This window comes from Grampus griseus (assembly GCF_964374135.1).
Source record: "Grampus griseus genome assembly, chromosome: 14".
NCBI classification, from domain to species: Eukaryota; Metazoa; Chordata; class Mammalia; order Artiodactyla; family Delphinidae; genus Grampus; species Grampus griseus.
Window position 1 is genome coordinate 44,800,492 of NC_139008.1, and position 23,222 is coordinate 44,823,713.

General features: G+C 54.2%; 1 protein-coding gene across 1 annotated transcript in view; it reads right to left on the bottom strand.

The window, feature by feature from the left end:
* Positions 1 to 558: 558 nt before the first annotated feature.
* The window catches only part of ACSS1 (acyl-CoA synthetase short chain family member 1), a gene marked incomplete at its 5' end in the record, with an annotated part of 42,905 nt that continues 20,241 nt past the window's right edge, over positions 559 to 23,222 (bottom strand). Inside the window, 12 exons of the mRNA XM_082670206.1 lie at positions 559 to 2,054; positions 3,030 to 3,148; positions 5,301 to 5,364; positions 5,481 to 5,608; positions 6,175 to 6,301; positions 6,509 to 6,621; positions 7,502 to 7,594; positions 9,473 to 9,610; positions 10,669 to 10,816; positions 13,812 to 13,964; positions 14,340 to 14,515; positions 20,958 to 21,157. Coding sequence (XP_082526332.1) covers positions 1,875 to 2,054; positions 3,030 to 3,148; positions 5,301 to 5,364; positions 5,481 to 5,608; positions 6,175 to 6,301; positions 6,509 to 6,621; positions 7,502 to 7,594; positions 9,473 to 9,610; positions 10,669 to 10,816; positions 13,812 to 13,964; positions 14,340 to 14,515; positions 20,958 to 21,157 — 1,639 coding nt within the window. The 3' untranslated portion in view covers positions 559 to 1,874. The remainder of the gene's footprint in view (positions 2,055 to 3,029; positions 3,149 to 5,300; positions 5,365 to 5,480; positions 5,609 to 6,174; positions 6,302 to 6,508; positions 6,622 to 7,501; positions 7,595 to 9,472; positions 9,611 to 10,668; positions 10,817 to 13,811; positions 13,965 to 14,339; positions 14,516 to 20,957; positions 21,158 to 23,222) is intronic.

A 23,222-nucleotide genomic window follows, 5' to 3' on the forward strand; every position in this document is an offset into this window, starting at 1 on the left:
TGCATCTCATCCACTGAAGGACACAGAAACCCTGCCCACCCCTGGGCAGGGGGTGGGTCGCAGGCAGGTTGAGCTGCTCACCTGTGGGTCTGCATGGGCGGCACTTCCTGGGTGTGGTTTTGCATCCTCGTTCTCTGTGCTCTAGGCCAGCACCCACGGTCAGGGCTCCACGTGACGAGGGGGGGTCTCGTGTCGTCCAGCGTAGTAGCTCCTGGCCATGTGGCACCTGAGTATTTAACTATGGCCACTGCCACCAAGGGACTAAGTATTTTATTTTATTGTTTTTTTTACTTATATCTAACTAGCCACCTGTGATTAGTGATTGGCCAGCACAGTGGTCTAGAGACAGGTTAAGTTTACCAAATAACAGTTTAAGATAGGTGAGCGCTTGTTGTGTATTTCCTCCCCGTAAGAGTGAATTTTTTAAGTGTTCTCTTTGGAGTGAATAGGTCTCTTCCAGTTTTGTGCCAAGGATTATATTCAACAACAAAGAATAGTGTTATTTGATCAAAAAACATCACCACAAAAAAGAAGAGAATGAACAAAATAAAGCTTTATTTGAACAGCCCGGCAGATCATTTTGAAGCACTGGTCGCTGTCCCAGCTTATAGCTGTCATTTCATAAGTAGCGCCCTAACCATAATCTGCCAAGTCCAGCAAACTGCTGCCGGTACAGGTGGTGAGAGCTGCCAATCTGTGCTACAGCCGAGACCACCCGTCCTCACCTTGTCACCGAGAGGCCAGCACAGCCACGTATGGCGGGTGTTGAGCACTCCAGGTCCCCGTGAACACCTGCACAGCTGCAAGGTACCGCCCTCTGTGGGGTGCAGGTTGAGGCAGCCCTCCCTGTCCTCCAGGACCCAGCTCAGCAGGCCACCCGCCCAGCACTCCACAAGTGGTCCCTCTCGTGCTTGGCTATCAATAGGCACTTTGCAACCTAATGGTCGACGTTGTCTTGCTAAGTCCAGAGAACCGAAGGCACATTGGAAAAGGGAGAGACATGGCTCAGAGTAGGGAGGTAGGGCAGTTTTCAGGGACCCAGTTCCGGCTGCATTACTGAGTCCCTGGCTTCCCTGAACAGCCCTAGGCATGGAGCGCGCCAACTGGCTGCTGAGTGTCCAAGGCCGGGGGGAGGGGAATGTTTCCAGACCGCAAGCTGCAGAAACCACATGTGACCGGAGCCCTTCAGAGCTGAAAAGGGAGCCCATCCCCACAGGTGCTTTTAGCAGTTAGGTTTCATCACACACAAACCAAGAGAAGTGGAAACATACACTAAAAACAGATGCTGTGGGCTTGAGAGATTTCAAGATGGCTGTGTTCAGACAGAGGCACAAACATTTCCAATTCGGATTTCAAGTAGGCCAAATGGTACCCAAAAGTGCACCCTCCAACCCTCCACATTTCCCCAAGAGCGGAAGCAAAGAAGGAGCTTTTCATAAGTGTTAAGAAGAGTGTGTACAAGTAAACCACACATTGCACGTATGTGTTTGCACCATTTTTCTTCTAAAATATAAAAGTATAAAAATAAAATTTCCACCTTGCGTTTCTAGAAACACCTGGAGAAAACATGACTGCTTGTAGTTGCCAGTCACCTGAGCAGGCACAGGGGCTCCACCTTCCTGTGCTGTCGGGAAGGCACGGGAATGGAGGTGATGGACTTTTCACCGGGAAACCAAATTCAGGGCAAGTGGGAGAAAGCTCACCCTGTGTGAGGACCTGTCATGGGTCCCCACGTAGAGGGAAGGCAGGGACTTGGGGCTTCGCGTGGAGGGTAGCGTGGGTTCCGCTGGGGCATCTAGGAACAAGCCGACTCGGGAGCTGTGTTCTAGGAGCGTAAGTTCGGGGCCTGGCTTGGGGTCTCGGCAGAGCCATCGTCACTGGGCGGCCCCCCACTTGTCTTTGTACTCCTGGTAGGCACTCAATATCTCCGTGATGACAGTGGGGTCCTCCATTGTGGTGATGTCCCCCAGGTCCTGAGCTCCGCCTGTGACGATCTTCCTCAGGAGCCTCCGCATGACTTTTCCAGACCGAGTTTTTGGAAGACGCTTCACTACCTGGCAGGGAAGGCGCAGCATTAGACTTCGGGTGGTGCCCAGACTCCCAGCCCATGTCCGATGGCGTTGAGATGAGGAGGGTACTACTCAAGGGAGGACGCCCCTCCCTGGGGACCCAACAGGAATGGGTGATGTACAGCCCATCCCAGAGAAGAGCGGGGCCGTGGCCTCTGGTTTTATCCTCCTCCATCTGGACCTAAAGCTGAAATCAGCTGTGGTCAGGGGTTTAGCTGAGCCTCCACCGGGAGGCTCTCCCCTACCCAGGTGGACCTCACTGCCGACATGCATTTCTCCTGCCCGCTACACTGGGGGGTTCCCAGGTGGCAGCAGAACCAGGCATTCTCGGGGCGCCTTGTCTCCTCCCCCAGCCGGGGCCGTAATTGGCTTTTTCTAACATAAGAAGCAAGGGGTGCTCAAGAGGAAAATGTCTTGCTTAGTGTTTGAAACTTAGCCTTTGACATTTTCCAACTACGGGCATCCAACGTCAAGGCGATATGTTAAGGGATGCGTTTGGGACCTGTAACAGTGGCCTGTCTTTTGAAAGAGTCCAGTTAACTTATGGGGAGTTCAGGTGAAGCTCTGGTCACCGGACCGACAGTCTGACTTTGTACGGCACTGAGTGAAGCTGGGCCCTCCTGCCACCGAGGCCCAGCTTCCAGCCAAGGAAGGAGTGAAAAGCCAGCAGGGCTTAGAAGGTGGCCCAGTTCCTCCTTGAAACTGACCCCAACATAGGCTCCCAGACAGGGTCTGGTGGTGTCTCCTCACCGTCCCGGGGACCTCTGGTCCCACTCCAGGCCTCTGTTTACAATCCACGATGCTCCACGGCCCAGCCCGGCCCCTGCACAGGTGGCTGTGTCTCCCTCCGTCCGAGGACGCAGCAGCCCACCGCCCTTGCCCACCTCCTGCCACCGTCCCCCGTCAATGGTGGGAAGCGAGGAGGAGCAGTGCTGTGGCCCCTGAGGCGCGTCCACTCACCAGGACCTGGTCGGGCACCGCATACTTGGCGATCTTGGAGGCCACCACCGACCGGAGCTCCTTCACCACCACGTCTGCGTCACCCGCGTCATCTTTCAACACGATGAAGGCAAACGCAGCTGGAAGGAGACCAGAGGTTCAGGCGCATCAGACCACGACCCACCTCCCGGGGCAGCATGTTTCACACAAATCGCCATAAATCCGAAGGGGCTTTAAATCATACGCTGGTGACCCTGTGGCAGCTGGTCTCTTTACTGCAACCCCAAAGGTGCATTTCCATTTTCATTCAAGGTGGAAGTGACTCCATTGGCTCCTCTGAGCGCCCCAGGTGGCGGGCATGTTTGGAGAGACCCTGGAGCCGTGACTCACGTCTGCCTGCACACCCGTGACACAGCCGTGACGTGGGCTGTAGAAGATTCACTCTCCACCCCGTGTGACAGGTGTGGAAACACCGCCCAGGCACTAGTCTCTGGGCACGTGTCCAGCCTGTGGGCACCAGCCACGTGGCTATTTAAAGGTAAGTTAAATGTAAAATGCAGCTCCCCAGTCACGTGAGCCACGCGTAGCCGGGGCCCACCGTGTGGACAGCACAGACAAAGAATGGCTCTGTCGAGGCAGGAAGTTCTGTTGGGCTGTGCTGGTCAACCAGTATTTTAGCACAAACACCAGGTTTTGTTTTCAATACTCCAGTGAGGATCAGAATGGCTCCCACGGGTGTCCAGCACGTTTCTCCTTAACCCACCGGGGATGATCTCGCACATGGACCCAACTCCAACTCCATTTCTCTCCACGTGAGCAATCGCTATCCCAGCGCCACTTAGGACGGTCTGTCCTTTCCCCCTGACCCGCACTGTCCTGCCTCCAAGCCAAAGCTCTCTCCACAGTCTCCTTCTTGCCCACTGGCCTGTCCGTCCCTGCACCGAGCCCACCCCATCCTGATCTACACTCCGTGCGCACCACCTAACCCCCACTGGTCCTGTCTGTCTGCCTCTCCCCTCTCCCCCAGCCCCTCCAGTACATGAGCCCCCGGGGCAGGGACTTAGGTTGCTCTCCAGGTCTGCGTCCTAATCACACAAGACCTGGGGGCTCCCCTCCGTCAGATCGAGCGCAGAGAGAGTGGGGACAAATACACACCCACAGCTTTTGCTGCTGTTCATGTTTTACAAGTAGACAAATGCTCAGATTTGTTAGAAATCAGGAAAACGCACATCCTCATCACACCCAATACACAAATTCTCCCCCAAAGCCTGGCAGGCAATGCCAGATTCGCTTAGGATGCAGGGAAGGGCTGCTGGTGGGAGCATGATGTGGGCCGAGGCCCCTGAGATGCACACTCGAGGGCCCGTCCTGTCTCATCCCCTCGACCCCCAACAGCCCCCCACATCCCCGCCCCTGTTATCATGGGCGACATCCTCACGGGCACATCCTTCTGTGGCAACTGAAAACGCTTGTTTAAAACACTTAAATAAGTGTTCAGTTTTCCAACAGGTTGGCTTAGGGACAGTATGTAACAGAAGAAGAGCACACAGACGTGGCTGGGAGGCAGGTGACACTGGGTCATGGTGCATCCTGACAGCAGGAGGGAGAGTGCCCCGGCCACTCAGCCAGGCAGTAGACGTCAGTGTGCCCAGCAGTGCAGCATAAGGTCAGGGAGTGTCTGGGTCACGCCCGGCCAGGCCAGGCCAGTGTGACTGCTACATGCCTGGCATTACAACACTCAGGTGACCCGGCCCCTTCCCACACCCACCGCTTAGGAACTGACGGACTTTGGAACAAAGTGTGTCCCCAATAAGGACCGGTCCAATCACTGGCTCTGTGCTCCCCTGGCCCATCGCTGTGCAGGGGGAACCACAGGTCAGACTCCTCCAAAGAGTCTCAGGTCAGTCAAGGAGCCGCTGCAAGGCACGGGGCGCTTTGACGGAGCACATGTGAGGGACGTGTGAGCAGCACAGCATTTGCACACGCTGTCCCTGACAGGGCCACCAGGGCCCTGTGGACGGGGAGGAAGCTCCCCAAGCTCAGCTGGGCCAAACAGGTCACAACTGCTTGTGGGTGAGTGTCCTTAAAGGACGGCAGAACCAGGACATTTCAGAGTCCTGACTTTTTTCTAACACTTGTGCCTGTTCAGCCTCCTCACCCAAAATCTCCACTTGAGAGAGACGTGAACCAGCAGCCTGACCCACGAGAAAGCCCTGGCCCCCGCCCACCGAGCCTGCTTCTCATACAGGAGCCCTGGCCCCAGGGCCAGGAGGGTCCTCGGGGGACACGCACCTTCTCCCTTGATGTCGTGCGGGTAGCCGATGACGGCGGTCTCGGGCACTGCAGGGTGGTCAGCCTGGGCGTGACAGAGAACGCAGAGGTGAGGCAGCGACTCAGCCAGTGACGACCACCCCAGACCCCAGGCAGCGGCAGCCGGTGGCAGTGCAGGGCACAGAGGCCGGCTGGGCTCACCATGGCGTCCTCAATCTCCGCCGTCCCCAGCCGGTGGCCGCTGATGTTGATGACATCGTCCATCCGCCCCGTGATCTGGTAGTAGCCGTCCTCAGTTCGGTAAGCCCCGTCTCCTGTGAAGTAGTAGCCTGCACCACAGTGGGGGATTCAGCACCAGCTCCGAACTGGGACCCAGCGGGGCTCCCATCCTTCCGTGAGGGACACCCCCTGGACAGGAGGAAGCGCCGAAGCCCCCCTGCCGACGCACCACCCCCCATGGAGACACCTCTCCGGTGCTGCTAAGCTGGTGCCAGTAAAGGGCAGAGGGGCTGCCAGACAGCAGGAGGCTGCGAACGTCTGGAAGCAGAAGATACGAGGAGCCCACTCGAGCTTCCCCAAAAGTGTCGCTGACGTGCTTGCGACTGCAGAGCATCGGTTCCCAGGGGCACACGTGTACGTGAACTCCCACCAAACGACACGACACAAGCCGGGAAGACAACGACATGGAGACCGGGGGGAGGCCTGGAGCCACCACGATTGTCGCCAAGGTGGCGTCCTGCTCTTCTCCTGGGAGCCCATGGCCTGAGCCCCTGGGAGAACCCCGAGCTGGACCGCTCCTGGCTCAGAGGTAAGGAAAGGAGGGAGCGTTCACGCAACCCCCGGCCCCTCGGAAACGGTTCTGAGACCGAGTCCAGCGGCGGCAGGAAAGGCTCACCCGGGTAGGCCTTGAAGTAGGCGTCCATGAATCGCTGGTGATCTCCGAAGATGGTCCGGGCCATGCCTGGCCAGGCCTGGGACAGGCACAGAGCCCCGGACACATCTCCACCCTTCAGGACATTTCCCTGCAGACCCGGGAGATGGGGAGACAGAAGAAGTGACCATCTCGCGTTCTCCGAACTGCCGGGCCTGAGACAGGAACAGGACAAGTGCCCCAGAGGGAGCTGCCCGGAGCTTTCTCCTCTGAGAGGAGACCCTGCGGTGGGTGCCGCGCGACGGGGGAGGGCAGACGAGGCCAGGCGGTGGCGGGGCACGTGGGCAGGGAGACTCACCTTCTCATCCATGAGAACAGGGACGATGCCAAACAAGGGCCTCATCGCCATGCAGGGCAGGATTTCTGCCCCCTCCTCCGAGGGCCGCGGCGAGATGCAGATGCCCCCCGTTTCTGCGGGGAGGACAGAAAGAAACACCAGTGGGCCTGGGGCTACTGACACGTGTATCCAGACCGTATGGACACAGGGTCCACACACACAGCTGCTCTCCAGAGTGGGAGGGGGTAGATCTGCCCATCCAGGGCAAGAAAACAGCCCCCAGTGACAAAAGGACCTCTGAGGAGAAACCAGGCTTGGATGCCGGTCCCCTCCACTGTGGAAATGAGAGCGGGCCGGGGGCCAGGTTCAGCCCCAGGAGCCACGGCCCCCATCCCGTGTTGTGGGGACGTGGGGACGTCGGAAAGGAGGGCAAAGGGAAAGAACGCCCACGGTCCTGCCCCCAGGCATTTCTCTGGCTCCGGCCTCCATCAGCCTGCATGGGAAGGGCCCCCCCAAGACTCTGCTGTAGGGAACACCTGGGGCCTTCCTGAACCATGAGGCCCACGCCACTGGGAACATCTCACTTTCTGGCTTCTTGAAGGACGAGACCTCAGCCATGTTTATTACGTCAGTGGTGGTCTCTTGCCGCCAAAATCCTGATAAGTCAGACACCCCAGAGGAGGGGGGCAAATCAAAACACAGTGGTGCAGAAAAAACTCCTTTCCCTCTAGATCCAAATCTAGACTCAAGGTCGCTTAAACAGCAGGACCCATCACTGGGCTGTACCGGGTTCAGGAGGTGGGCCGCCAAGGAAGGGAACCTTCGCAGGGCCCTATGTCGCCCCTCTGCCCCCTCCCGGGCCCCATCTTTCAGACGAGGAAACCAAGGCTCAGGGAAGCCTTCGCACCCATGTTTCAGCGGCAACTGCTGCCCCAAGCTTCCTCTCCCCACACGCCAGGCGCCCGTTGAGCTGACGCTCCGTGCTCCCTGCCCCTCCCCCGGGGATGTGCTCACCTGTCTGCCACCAGGTGTCCACCAGCGTGCACCGGCTGTCCCCCACCACTCTGTGCAGCCACTCCCAGGCCTCGTGGTTAATCGGCTCTCCCACTGCCACCACATGAGAGAGAGAAGGTGTTAAGAGACCTCCAAAAGGCTGAAACCAAAAGGAGCTGATTTCACGACGAAAACAGCTCTATAATTTTCCCAAAAGACACAAAAGGAGACTTGAAAAAGCAGTGAGATCATCAGGTTTATGGCTATGGAAGAACACAAATGACAATGAAATATTTTCACCATTAGAGGGTCAAAAGCCAAGAAGTTGGCAAGAGTGTGGAGGAAACAGCACCACACACACTGCTGGAGTGCGGTTTGCAGGGCGATTCGAGTGTTTCTCTTCCCGTTTAGAAGTGCACACACCCGTGGCAACTGCTTTGGATGCCTGCTGGTGATGGAACCCACTAAAGCCAGACACACTCGTCCTGTGACTGGAGAAGGTCGCTCCAGGCACCCACCCCCAGAAGCAGACACGGACGAGGATGTTCCCATGGCCAAGAGCTAAAAACTGTCCATGGAGAGGAAAATGGCGAAGTGAATCGTGGCATGTTCGTGAGGGACCACCACCGGCCAAGGCATGAATTGGCCCAGGTGCAGGAGCCGCCGTGCTGTTCACCCACCTGCCAGCACGGCTCACTGATCCTGATGGAAGAAACACATCCACACATCGAGGTGCGGGAAAGTCATTCTGGCTCACACACCCTTTAACTCAGACCTTATGCTAACTGGAACAGCCTGTGTGGCCCGTCAGACATACACTGCACATCTGCGTTAATCATTAAAGAAAAGGGCAGGCTGTCCAGAAGTAAAGAATGTCTGAAATAGAGATAAATGCCTCCCTGGGACGCCAATGCTGGGACTCCTTTGATGATAAGACTCCCTTCCCAGAGCCAAGGCTATACTGACTCTCTGCACGTGCTGATCTGCTTTTTTGAAGCCTTGAAGGAACGTATCCCTGACTGGTTTGACGTTCTTTGTCCTGATAAGACATAAAACTGCTGAAAACCATGCTTCTCTGGAGCACTTCCCTTAGAGCTTGTAGTCCTCAGCTTGGTTTGAATAAAATTCTCTTCTATTCTTATTATAGACTGGTTACTGATTATTTTCCTCGACAATACCCTGGTCTCAGGAAACCCCCGCAGGGCTCTGCTGCTGGAGCCGGTTATGCAGCAGGAGTGCCCCCAAGCGACACAGAGCCCAGCCAGCTGGTGAGGACTCCCTGGGGGGAGTAGGGGGTCCCTGCACGCTAGCTGCTGCCTGGTCCAACCAGAGAGTGGCTCTGGTCACAGCCCTTAGGGAGTGAGGCCCATAGGAGCCCGCCCCTGGCCTAGGGGACGCGCAGCAGAGCACTCTGAGCACCTGCCTTGTCACCTGCGTCCTGCTTCCTTAGTAACCGAATCCCCTGCAGGAGAACAGGCCTGGCGCCTTCCACCTCCCAGGACCACCTCAACTCAGGGTAACCCAGGTCACCTTTCCAAAACGTTCTCACATGACTTGGCGACATCTATCCTGACGACGAGTGGAGATAACCTTTGATCTCACAACTCCCTCCCTGCCTGGAAACACGCACCCAAGGGCAGAATGGCAGTGATGACAGCGCTGGGAACAGCAGGGGGTGAGATCCTGGGCAGCCATTAGGGAGAGGGCTCGGGCCTGACCTTCCAACGGTGGTGAGTTTTCATAATGAAGACGGAGCACAGACAACATCACAATACTGAGCCCCAGACCCTTAACGGCTGTGGGCTCCCAGAAGGGGCTTCCACGTGGGACATCTGCTTTCTACTGGCTGCAGCCGCATCATATGAACTCAGCGCAGACACAGCCTTTGTGATGAAGCCATCCAGAGACCTGCTCTGGCTCTGGCACACACATGCCGCCTGCAGCCGCTCACCTGAGCCGGGGGCCCGCAGGGAGGATCCTGCAGCCGCTCACCTGAGCCCAGGGTCCGCAGGGAGGAGCGGTCATACTTCTTCACCCAGGAATCCTCGAATTTCAGCAGCAGCCGGAAGGCCGTCGGGGCTCCATAGAACTGATTGATCTTCAACCTCTGCACCATCTCCCAGTACCGACCTACAAGAGGCCCCGGGTCACGTCACCTCCATGAGCCTTACTTAGAGGCGGCCCACGTTACCAGGCGCCGGACGTGTGCAGACACCCACGGTGTCCACGAAACGCACTCTGCATCCACCTCTGGGACCGGAGGGGCTCCCCATGGGGCCGCCTCCTGCACTCCCCGCGTCAGAGGCTGCAGCCTCCGCCTGGCCCTGGGTGCCGACCCACACGCTGACAGCCCATGTCCTGACCCACGGGACACAGCGAGGAATCAGGTCAAAGGGATATTACCGTGAAGTAGCACCAATGCAGAACCGCATTCAGGCACATTTAAATGGTCTCTAGTGGCGACCCGCGCTTCCCCCGGAGCAGCAGCGGCGCCCAGGACGCACGCGCCCCGTCAACCCCCCAGCTCGCCGCCACCACTCTGCACACAGGAGGTTGAGGCCACCTGAGACTCGGCTCTCATCCCTAGCCGGGCCCCCTGCACGCCCTCCAGGAGCACATCTGGCCCCTGCGGGAGGCTGGAGAGGACCTGGAAGCGGGGGACCAAAGTTCCAGGCACCAAACCGTCAGCGCTGTGGACCGCCTGGGCAAGAGCCTGGGCAAGAGCCTCGCAGAGCCGCCAACCTTCAGTCACGTTTGAACAAACACTTGAAGACGCTGTGCCACAGGGAGGAAGATGCCAGGGGAGCAAGACGTGGGTCCTCAAAGGGATCCCTCTCCATAGTGGCGGCTCCAGGCCACACACCACAAGCTCGGCCCGAGTGGCCTGAAGGCACGGGCAACAGGGCGCCCGGGGAGGCTGGCCACTGGCCTCGGCCTCGAGGAAGGGCAGGATCCGGGCAGGTGGCCGCAGAGGTTAGGGGGACACTAGCGTGGGTGGTCTCCCGAAGGCTCCAGCGACTGGAGCCCCTCCCATCGCGTGTGTGATCCCACTGCAGACCTGGCCCGGCCCCTGCCGCCCGGCAGCTTTGTCACAAGAACCCACAAGCCCGACCCGAGCAAAGCCTCCACCCCGCAGCCCGCACCCCCCAACCTCTCCTCCTTCCTCCTGCCCCTGCTGCAGTCCGCACCAGCGTCGGGGTAAACCGGGGTGCTCTCAAAAAGGACGCTGGTCGCTCCATTGCACAGAGGCCCGTACACCACATAGCTGTGTCCCGTAATCCAGCCGATGTCAGCCACGCAGCCAAAGACGTCACCTGGCCGGTAGTCAAACACAAACTGCAGAAACAGGAGGAGGGGCTGTCAGGAGCCTGTCACCCGTTCCCACACATCACAGGGCGTGTTCTGTCACCGAGGCACAGCTGCTCCCATGGCCCCCGAGAGCAGGAGTGAGGGCAGAGCAGCCACAGCGGTGATGAGAGGGGAATCACTGGTGACAGCAGCGCCAGGCCCGCAGATGACAGCAAAAGAAGCCGGACTTTAGAGGGGACACTCTTTGAGCCCCAGCACAAAGCCCATGCATACGCTGGAGGTCGCCTAGTACTAGTCCTGAGGCAGGCGGGGATGGGGGTTTTGGGGGAGCGGGCGGATGTCAGGGCCTGAAGGAGCTGGCCACACGTGTACCCACAGGTAAAACTCCATTCAGTCCTATGTCTAAAATAAGGGCACCTTTCTGCATTAAGTTACACCATAGTTTTTTTTGTTTTTTTGGTTTTTTACACCGTTTTTTAAATCCTTCTAAAACTGCAAAAAACAAAAGCCAAAAAGGCCAAGAAACGCACCAAGCATCATCAGCTTCTAAGAGTCTGAGAGACACGGGCATCTCCTTATTCTTGCCAAAAAGTCAAACCTGAACCTGACCCTGTCTGCGGGTCCACTTGCCCTTTTGCAGGAGATGCTGAGGACAGAGAGGCACACAGCCGGGCGCTATAACCGACAACATTCAAGGAAATGAAGGGATGGAGGAAAACCCATTGGTTAAACTTGGCTTAAAAGGCTTACCCAAAACAGTCAGTGGGCAAGAGTAAGCTACAGTACCTAGGGATGCACATTTGGGTGACAAAACTAGAAAGGGCAGGGACACTATGGGCCATGAAGGGGCTTCTGTGTGAGGCTGGCAATGTTCCAGTTTTTGAATGAAGTGAGTTTGTCCAACAATAATTCATTAAGCCACACATTTGATTTCGGTGGTTTTCTATATCTGTGTTCTATTTTGCAATAAAGATGTTTTCTTAACCTTTGGGCGAGTGGCCCAGTCTCTTGCTGCCACAGACACACACTGAGGTCCCCCAGGAGTTTCCAGACAGCACAGTGGTCTCAAGTCTGCCAGGGTCCTGTGGAGCCGTGACCCAAGGCAGAGGGGTCTTTCAAGGAAACCACTCCCACTGCACTGGTGAAGCAGGACCCCCACACCCCAAGGCCCACAGCATTCCGGAACTGAGAGGATTTTTAATATGAGGACCCACAGTGCCACATCTTTCAAGGGGCTGGCGACCTCTCTACCTGCTGTTCTTGGAAGGAGAACAGGTGCCCGGGACCAGCCACTCTCCAAAGGGCACCCTGACCCCACTGCTCACCCTGAAACCTGCCCACGTCCCCACCGTCCCTGCAGAGTCAACTGTCCTTTTCCCTGAAGAAACCAACAGTCCTAATACCTTCAGCGGGTACGCGGACGGACACACGGACACACACACACACACACACACACACACACACACACAGACGTACACTCATAGACACACGCTTATGTACAGAAGGCTGAAAGTTTCTATTCCTAATGCTTTAAAATGCCCTCACTGTATTGAAGAGAAATTCAAAAGATGGTCCCGTCCTTACATCCCCACTTCTTTTGCTCATGTAGGCAGTGTCCTGGTAACGCTTGAAAACAAAAAATGAAGACTCTTTCACCACATTTACAGCTCCCCTAACGCTAATTTTGTTATAAATTGATGGAAACACGTTGACCCATTCTGTGACCTTCCTGGTGTTCGGTCTCAGTAGCTACATTTTCCAAAGTGTTCTGACCTACACAACGTGTCATTCTTCGCAACATGCCCACCCAGAGCTGAGCAAGGGGCTTTCAGACGAGAACAGCTCTGTGATGCTCACGGTCACCCAGCGGCCAGAAGACAGCGGCTTTAGCATGGACTGTGTCAAGCATAATACCTCGTCTTCCCGGCCTGGTTCTGTGACACGTCTATCTTTCTGCCTCACTTCCGCATCTTCAGTGCTGCCCGCAAGTGGCTGCCACTCCCAGGCCTCATCTTTGCCCTCCCAGGACCCGCTCGTCGTCCGTGCTCATCCGTAAGGTCCACCTCCGGATGACCAGGCCTGGGATATATGCTGATACGACCCATCAGCATATCCCACTCCCACCCCCACCATAGTGACTGAGTGGGCGGGGCCCTGGTCCCCAGCCAGACTGTAGGTGCTCTAAGCGTCCAAGCCCTGCCTAGATGCGCCTGGGCTTCCCGGTCACATGGCCAGTCGGCTCCCCTGCTGCTGGTATTGCCTGGGGCTGAGTTCTGCCTTTAGCCAGAGAGAGAGTCTGGTCCACAGACGATATCCTGAGGCCCCATCCCACCTGGGAAGCGTCAGCTATTCCCCAAGGCAACCAGGGATGCATGTTAACCAAAATCCACCCACCCACCCATGTTTAAATGAGTGCTGATTTTTAAATGCATTTACTATAATAAAACTGTGCCAGATCATTTGCTTTATAATCCTTAAAGGATGGTCCCCTGTAATACAATTTCCATACACTAAATTTAAGCCTCCTCATAAAATCAAGTCTTTTTAAAAATTTTCCTTTTAAAATGTGGCCCCAGTAAGCAGAGCCTAGAGGCCACAGCACTTTTAGGGGCCCATGAAAATGTTTTACTTTCTTTCAAAATCAGATGAAAAAGATACCTTAAGTAGAAGAACGCGTCTTAACAAATAACAATAATGTACTCATAGCTACACCAACCTTGTTGTATAGGAGAAGGGCACAGGAAGGCCAGAGCACTGGACTCCCAGCACCTGAAAGCAGCCGTGCCAGCCAGCACGTCACGCCTAGGGAGGGCTTGGCACATGTGTGACGGGCTAAAGACCAGCAGAAGACACAGGTCCAAGGACCCAGGTCCTTCCGACAAGGACAGAAACTCAGCTCCCCAAGCCCACCCCTCCACCACGCTGATGCCAGGACTCCTGGCCCTGCTCGTGAACACACGAGGAGAAGAAGTTAGCAGGAGCTCTGGCCCCCCGCCTGGAGCCCCCCGGGGCAGCGCCCTACCCGGTGCGTCACAGCGGCGTACAGCAGGTAGCCCGCCTGGGTGTGGACAAGCCCCTTGGGTGTCCCAGTGCTCCCCGAGGTGTACAGCAGGAAGAGCGTGTCCTCACTCCCCATGCTCTCTGGGGCGCACACTGGCTCCTCCTTGGCCATTTCCTGTGAGGGAGAAGACCAGACAGCCCGTCAAGGGTAGTGACCTCGCCCCTGCACCCGGCTCCCCGAGAACACCTCTCCCCCTCAGCCTCAGGACTCGGCAGACAGGGTTCAGAGTTCACCTTCTCTAGCCTGCCCTAGTTTAATTCCAAATAAAAGGATGGATCCAGTCATTTCTGTTATGTTAAATGTTTCCCTCTGTTTGTGGAATTTGAGTTCCATCTTCCCTACCAGGATGGAAGCCCATCAAATAGCAAAGGGGAACTCTGGGCACCTCTGGGGGACCCAGACTGAGAACCACAATCTGACAAGACTCAGACTCAGTTAATCCAATGACAACCTCTTCTCCTCAAACTATACAAAAGGAGATAAACCCACCTGCTCAAGGGGGATGTCCAGATCCCCCATGTGGACCTTGTTGTCTGTCCTGTGAGCCACGAGCACATGCTGGACGGTTGGGCAGAGCTTTATGGCTTCGTCCACAATCTTCTTCAGCTCCACCACACGCCCTCCCCGGAGTCCTTGGTTGAAGGTGATAACCACCTTGCACTTGGCTATCGGAGTCAAAGGCAGGTATTTCTGGTCAGTTTCCTCCCCACTCCGACCTTCACAGCCCAGACAGCCACACACCCCAGGCCTAAGGGTGTGATGGATAAAGTCCATCCTTGAGCAAGAGAGTCAACACAAAAAAGTGAAGTTCCACCTGCTTTGGGATCTTTGTGCTCAGAGCAGAAGCACCAGCTTCTTCCCAGCTCCGGGAGGAGCAGGTGTAACTGGAGATAAGCCACTGGAAGCTCAACCACCACGCCCCAACCCGGGATGACCCAGAGGGATCACGGCTGAGGTGGGCTATTGTACAACTGGCCCCTGAGAAAGAGCCTGGAACAACCATCCAGCTGCCGTGCTGATGGCCAAGCACAGCCCTCAGACCTGTGACATGGGCACCGAGGCCTGATTTGGAGCCACAGGCGGAAGTGTTGAGGAATCACCCCACCCAGTAGTCCTCAACCAGCCCCTCGGGGTTCATGCTGACGCCCGGGGCCCATCGCCTTCCAGGGTTTCCCTGCGGTCTGAGCCCTGGGCACCCACAGTGGGAGCTCCCCAGCCTCACCCCGCAGCACCTCCCAGGACCACCTCCCCAGTGAACTGCCTGCACTTGAACTCTCACCTCAGGGCGGCTCCTGGGGGCCCTACCTGAGGCGCCAGCCTCCCTCAGCTTTCCAGTCTGAAACGTGCTTTCTAGAGACATGCTCACAGCCTCTCTTCCTCCCAAGAGCCCTAGAGGCGGCACAGCCCCGCGGGCCACCTGTGACCAGCACAGGCCTTTGCCTGGGTCAGAGAGATGCTCTGGACTGCTTGGGGCGCCTAGGACAGTGTCATCAGCTCTGCACGCCAGGCCCCGGCCACACACAGTGTTTGCTCCTCGAGCCTTAGCAATCCGTCACCGTGGGGAGACAAAGTCAGGTGGACAGAGCCCACCTGAGACAATCCAGGCCTACATCCCTGAGCTGGGACTGTCCAGGGAAGCTCCCTGTGGGGCAGGAAGGGAGATGGCCAAGCAGGTAGAAAGCGACCCTGCTCAAGGGGATGAGAGACAAAGAAAGCTCAGGACCCTCTGGAGAAAACAGTGGCCCCTGCCCAACCTGGGTGCTGGAATCCCGGCCTCCGAGACACAGGCCTCACTCCCGGTGCCCATCTGTGCGAGGCCTCCCTGCCCGAGTGGTTCTCCAGGGCAGGAACCTCCGGGCCTGACACGCCCAGTCCCCAGGAGGTGCTTGAGGAGCACCCTCTCTCTGCGGTCCCCGAGGGCGGGCAGCGGGGCCGTGGCAGGTGCACGGCATCAGCACAGGCAGGATCAGCAGACACTTTGGTCTGGGGAGGATTCACTTTCACCCTGGCTTCTGATCAGGTCTCAGCTTCTGTATTTGTTTTTAATTGCTCCCATAGCCAATTACCACAAATTTAGTGGCTCAGAACCCCCATTTTTTTTTTTAGCTCACGGTTCTATAGTCTGGGTGAGCTCGGCCGTGAGACTCTAAGCTGGGTTCTCTGCTTAGAGTCTCACGGCCAAAATCAAGGTGCCGGTGGGGGTGCGGGAAGATCTCACCTGGAGGCTCTGGGGAGAATCTGCTTTCAGGTTGCTCAGGGTGTTGGCAGAAGTCAGGTCCGTGTGGCTATAGGACTGAGGCCCCCATTTCCTTGCTGTCAGTCAGGGGTTGTCCTCAGCTTTTAGAGCCACCTACACCCCATGCACACAACCTCCTTCATCCTCAAAGCCAGCAAAGGCAGGTCAAGTCCTTGTCACTTGGAATCTCTCTCACCTCCCTCTCTGCCACATGTTTTCTGCTTCAGCCAGAGAAAGTTCTCTGCTTTTAAGGATCGGTGGTTACACCGGGCAGACCAGCATCATCCCCCCACTTTAGGGTCCCATCACATCTGCAGAGGCCTTCTGCCACGTAAGGTACATATTCACAGGTACTGGGGAATTCGGGCGTGGACAACTGCTTGGGCCACTAATCTGCCCTCACAGCAACTCGCAGAGCCATTCTCCACCCTCCCCACGCCTCCCTCTCTCCACTCCTCACACAGCCTAGACCAGGAGGGAAGATAAAGGAAGAGGAGTGGCGAGAGCCCAGAGGCCAGGCCAGGGGGCCGGGCCCGTAGAATAGGACATACTAACCGGAGAAGCTGCCTACTCAACGGTGAGACCTGGTCGCCACACTGACACTCTCCTTCCCAGTGGTGGACAAAAGACAGCTGTGAATTCTCTGACCTGGTCTCACGCCACTTCTCATGGACAAGTAGGGTCTAGGCCCCCTCCCCTTAAATTTGGGGTGGCTACAGACTGGTTTGACCAATGGAGTAGAGCCAGAATGATGCTATGCATATTCCAGGGTCAGCCTGTAGGGCGAGTGGCAGTCTCCTTGCTTCCTCGTGGAGCCATAAGCCACCATGTAACAAGTCTGACCACCTGAGGCTGCCTTGCTATGGGGAAGCCCAAGTTAGTCATGTGAAGAGGCTACATGAACAGAAAGAGACCCCTGGCCACCCCCAAACATTCAAACCAATCCAGCCAATATCCCAGATATCACAAAGCAGAGGGAAGCCATTCCCACTATGCCCACCTGACTCCTGCCCCACAGAATCATGAAACATAATAAGAAAATATACTGTTCTAAGTACTTACTTTTGGAGTAGCTTGTAACACAGCAATAAATAACCAAAATACCACCCTCACTGAGCCAAGAGAACACAGACACTTGTCCCAACAGGGTCTTGCGCCCAGGAAACTGACACCTGAATAGCTGGACATGGAGGCTGTAGGGTGCTGGGGAAGAACCACTTAATGGCAAAGTTCTAGAGAAAAGTTATAGGACTTTCCCCTGCTGAGTCCCTCAGAGCTGACTGGGCCCCTGCCTTCCCATGGCCTGGCTGTTTAGGATTCCTGAGTTCTGCGAGTTGCCTGGCATCCAGTTACTAATTCTCCAGAGTCAATTGCTTTTGCTTGTTTCAAAGACTCTTAACAGAAACACTTGGTAACTGTGGCCACATCAGCAAGAGAGGAAAGGAGCAGCTAATGTAATGTTAAAAGCATTGGTAGAATGCCTGGGTTCAAATCCTGGGTCTGTCACTAAGTAGCAGTGTGACCTTAGGCAAGTCACTTAACCTCTCTGTGCCTTAGTTTCCAAGACCAGATGGCTTCACTGGTGAATTCTACCAAACAGATAAAGACAAATTAACAGCAATCTTTCTCAAGCTCTTCCTAAAAATTGCAGAGGAGGAAACACTTTCTTACTCATTCTGTGTGGCCAGATTTACCCTGATACCAAAACCAGACAAACAGATCACAAGAAAAGAAAACTACGGACCAATATCCCTTATAAACACTGATGCAAAAATCCTCAACCAAATGCTAACAAACTGTATCCAGCAGCATATTAACAAGATTATACATCATGACCAAGTGGGATTTATTCCTGGAATGAATGGATGGTTCAGCATACGAAAATCAAGGATAGATACATAGATCAGTGGAATAGAATAGAGAACTCAGAAATGAGCACTCACATATACAGTCAAGTTATTTTTGACAAGAGTTCCAAGACCATTCAACAAAGGAAACAATAGTCTCTTCAATAAACGGTATCACTGGATATGCACAGGCCAAACAAAATGAAGCTGGGCCCTTACCTCACACCATATGCAAAAATTAACTCAAAATGGATCAAAGACCTGGGACTTCCCTGGTGGCGCAGTGGATAAGACTCCGCGCTCCCAATGCAGGGGGCCCAGGTTTGATCCCTGGTCAGGGAACTAGATCCCATATGCATGCTGTGACTGAGAGTTCACATGCCACAACTAAGAAACCCGCATGCCACAAGTAAGGAGCCCATGGGCTGCAACTAAGGAGCCCTGGAGCTGCAACTAAGGAGCCCTAAGACTTTGCATGCCACAACTAAGGAACCTGCCTGCTGCAACTAAGGAGCCCATATCCCACAACTAAGGAGCCGGCAAGCCCTGGAACTGCAACTAAGGAGCCCGCCTGCCACTACTAAGATCTGGCACAACCAAAATAAATAAATATTTTTTTAAAAATGGATCAAAGGGGGCTTCCCTGGTGGCGCAGTGGTTGAGAGTCCGCCTGCCAATGCAGGGGACACGGGTTTGTGCCCCGGTCCGGGAAGATCCCACATGCCGCGGAGCGGCTGGGCCCGTGAGCCATGGCCGCTGAGCCTGCGCGTCCGGAGCCTGTGCTCCACAACGGGAGAGGCCACAACAGTGAGAGGCCCGCATACCGCAAAAAAAACAAAAATAAAAATAAAATAAAAAATGGATCAAAGACCTAAATGAAAAAGCTAAAACTATAAAAAACTCTTAGAAGGAAACACAGAGGCAAATCTTTGTAATGTTGTACTTGGCAATGGAGCCTTAAATAATATACCAGAAACACAAACAACAAAAGGAAAGAGATGAACTGGACTTTATCACAATTAAAAATTTTTGTGCTTCAAAGGACAATACTGAGAAAGCAAAAAGACAACCCACAGAATGGGATAAAATAATTGCAAATCATATATCTGACAAAGGTACAGTATCCAGAATATCTAGAGAACTCACAACTCAACAATAAAAAAAAGACAAACGACCAATTAAAAAAATGGGCAAAGGACTTAAGTAGATATTTCTCCAAAGAAGACACAAATGGACAAGCACATAAAAAGATATTCAATGATATTAGTCATTAGAAAAATGCAAATCAAAACTACAATGAAATACCACTTCATACCCATTGGGATGGGAGTAGATATTTCTCCAAAGAAGACACAAATGGACAAGCACATAAAAAAGATATTCAATGATATTAGTCATTAGAAAAATGCAAATCAAAACTACAATGAAATACCACTTCATACCCATTGGGATGGCTATAATTTTTTTAAAAAGGAAAATAACAAGTGTTGATGTGGATTTGGAGAAGTTGGAACCCTCATACATTGCTAGTAGAAACGTAAAACAGAATAGCTCCTTTGGAAAAGTTTTGCAGTTTGTCAGTAAGGTAAACATAGATTTACCATATGTGCCAGCAATTCCATTCCTAGGTATATACCCAAATAATTGAAAGCAGGTATTCTTATACATAAACGTTCACAGCAGTTCTATTCACAATAGCTAAAAAGTAGAAACAAGTAAAAATACCCATAAACAGACGAATGGATAAACAAAATGTGGTTTATCCATACAGTCAAATATCATTCATCTACAAAAAGAAAGGAAACACTGATACACATACAACATAGATGCACCTTGAAAACATGATGCTTAGTGAAAGAAGTAGAACACAGAATGCCACATACTGTAGGAGTTCATTTTTACAAAACCTCCAGAACGAGCAAGTCATAGAGAGAGAGAAAGCAGATTAGTGGTTGTCAGAGGCTGGATGGAGGGGACATGAGGAATGCCTGCTTAATGGGTATGAGATGTCCATTTGGGATGATGGGTAAGTTCTGGAATAGTGATGACGGTTGCACAACATTGTGAATGTGCTTAATGTCTCTGAACTGTACACTTTAAAATGATTCAATGGTAATAGAAAAAGGGAGAGGGTAGAAATAGCAAGAGTATTCTCTCATATAATATTTATGAAGACTAAGTTAAAATGAAGAGAGATGGCCTTCACAAACTGCTTAAAACAAAACCTGGTACACAGTAGGTGCTACAGAGTTCAGAGAGAGAGAGAAAGGAGTAGCAGCACCAATGCTTGAAATTAGAGGGGAAATGTTGAAAGGGAACAGAAAGGCTCCCCAGTCTTTCCTAAAGAGAGTGGTCAACAGAGGTCTGAGAACTATGCCCTTCAGCTCTGTCCATTACCCAAAGGGAAGTCTTCTATGAGACACAAAGAATTCCCAACAGCCCCCAGGGAAGCCAGCTCAGGGAACCCTCTAGGATCTCAAGGGAGCAGGGGTCAGGCTGCACAGACATGAGGCCACCATTCAGACACTCAGCCCTCCGACACCAGAAAAAGGAAGGAGACAATATTGCTCTGCACACCTGTCTGGGAGGCCCTGACCTACCTGCAGACAGAAGGCCTTAAAGACACACCACGAGGCCCACACCTGACTCCAAGCCTCAGGAGATGGCCCACCCCATCAGTCCTCATCACAGAAGGCTTCCAGCTGTTGACCTGTGGAATCTTCCCCATATCTCCCCAGCCTCATCTCACCCTACGTTTCTTCCCTCCTGCACTGCAGCCACACAGCCTCCTCCAGTGGGTACATATGCCACTCCCTCCACCTGGAATCTTCCCTTCCTTCATCTGGTTAAATCCAACGCACTCAGATCTCAGCTGATAGAGCAAATGTTCATTCAGCCATGCGCTGTCCTTGGTAGTGTCCATCATCTGTATGTGTGACTTTCAGTGATGTCTGTCACCACGCTAAGTCCCTGAAGGCCAGGCGACCCAGGTTCCTCCCTCCCTCCCACTGCCCACGTGCTCACCATCATTGATCCTCGCAGCCAAGGACCCCGCGCTGAAGCCAGCAAAGACAACAGTGTGGATGGCTCCAATCCTGGCGCAAGCCAGCATTGCAGCCACAGCCAGCGGGGAGACAGGCATGTAGATGGCTACCCGGTCCCCTCGGTGGACTCCATGCCTCTTGAGCGTGTTGGCCAGGCGGCATGTGGTCTCCAGCAGTTCCCTGTGGCACAAGGAAGGGAGGGCTGTCAGAGAAGGGGGAGGGCCAGAACGCATAGTCATTTGGCTGGAATAATTCTGCAAACTGCAGGCACTGGAGCCCCGGCCAGCCAGGGGGAGGGCAGCCACTCCAACACTTGATGCATGGAAGTCTCTTTTCAGAAAACATTGTAACTTTGTAGCCTTGTCCTGACACAGATTCACGGCCACACTGCTGAGAAAAATCGCCTGTCCCTGCATCCACTGAGAGCAGAGCTTCTCAGAGACCTGGGTCATCCGGTCCCGGAGCCTTCTGACACATCCTCCCCGAGAGGCCCCTGTTCTCTGGGTCAGCACAGGCCTTGCTGGGCAGGGGACCCCGGGAAGGGGACCCCAACTCTGCGAAGCCTCAGTGATTTGGGAAGGAAAGCGACCCGCAGCCTGGGGCAGGGCTGGGTGGTGAGGGACCAAGACACTGTGCCCCGCCTCCTGTGCCCACGTGGCCCCTGCCTCCACTCCAGGGGCTTAGGCTTGGCCAGCCAGTCAGAGACCAGCATCCCGCTGAACAAGCTGATATGCTTGGGGTTAGCACGTGACCCAACACAACCCCGAGAGGATGACAGCCTACCAGAAACCAGAGCAGGAAATGGAGGAAAGTGCAGGAGAGCAGAAGCAGGTGGACGCTGGGTTCAGCACTGCTTCCCACGTGGTCCCACTGAACCCCACTTCCCACAGGAAGGGACATTTCCCATTTTCACTGCTCTTGTTTTATTGTATTTGTTTTATATATATATATATTTTTATTTTTCTTCCAAACAAAAAAATTATATTGCATTTGAAATTCATTGATGGTTTCTTTTCAATACAGCATATGAGGACACAAATTTAAGGGTCACTGTAGACTTTTAAAGTACATACAACATCTGTAACTTAGTTTCTTAAATAATTTTTAAACAAAATCAAAACAATTTAAACAGAAATATTTTAAACACTCAAAATCATAGCTCCAATGTTGCTCATAATGTCAGCGTGAATGACTTGCTGTATTTGTTATTTAACAGAAAGCTGGCATGGAAGGGCAGAGTAAGTCCACCCCACCCACGTGGCTCTACCCTCCTGGCCAAGACCCAGGAGCGTTTGTGGTTGCCCTGTGCTCAGAGGCCCAGAAAGGGGCAGCCCAGCAAGGGCCAGCAGGAAATGAAGGGTGGGCAGCGACAGGCCTTGGGGGAGACCAGACGAGAGATCACTAGTGTAACCAAGCAGGACCTTATGGGGCCTTCCAGGGACAGACCCCGCCCCCATATCCTCTGCTTTAGCTCCTCTCTAAAGTACCTAGATAATAGTATCTGATGCACATTGCTGAGTTGTTTTACAGATGCTAAAACGCCCACCAGACGGAAGAAATTGACTACTTGTAGCCTCTGGACCTACTGGAGCCTGAGGATTGATAATGTTAACAGCCCTGTTAGTCACCATCAGCCAGAGAACTGTGGGGAGCTGATCACATACCCTGGGACCCCCCTCCCTCACCTTGCCTTTAAAAAGGCTTTCCTGAAACCCATCGGGGAGTGGGGTGTTTTGAGCACCAGCGGCCCTGGACTCCTTGCTTGGTGTCTGCAGTAAACGCTGCACTTTCCTTCACTCCAACCCGGTGTCAGTAGATTGGCTTCACTGTGCACGGGCAAGCGGACGGACCCAAGTTTGGTTCGGGTAACACGAGTGCAGCCTGCGCTCCCCCTCGACTCCCGCCCAGGCTGGCACACTGCCTCTCTGGTAGGACCCTATCCTTTCTCCTTAAGGCTTTAGGAGGACAAAAGCACCATTCACTGACCCCATCCACCCCGCACCTGAGCTTGTGATGAAAGAAAGAGCACCCCGACAGCCCCCGACAGCAAACTCCCCGGAGCCAGGGCCCAGAAACACGCCTCCTGCGTGCGGGGAGGAGGCTAGGACAGTCTGTGACGGCACTCGAGAGGCAGCTATGGTCAGTCCCACAGAAAGATAACTTCAGCCCAGCGGAGGTGCCATTTTCAACAGCGCTAAGGACTTAAGGAGTCGGTGCTGGGGAGATGGAGGCTCAGGTGCGTCAG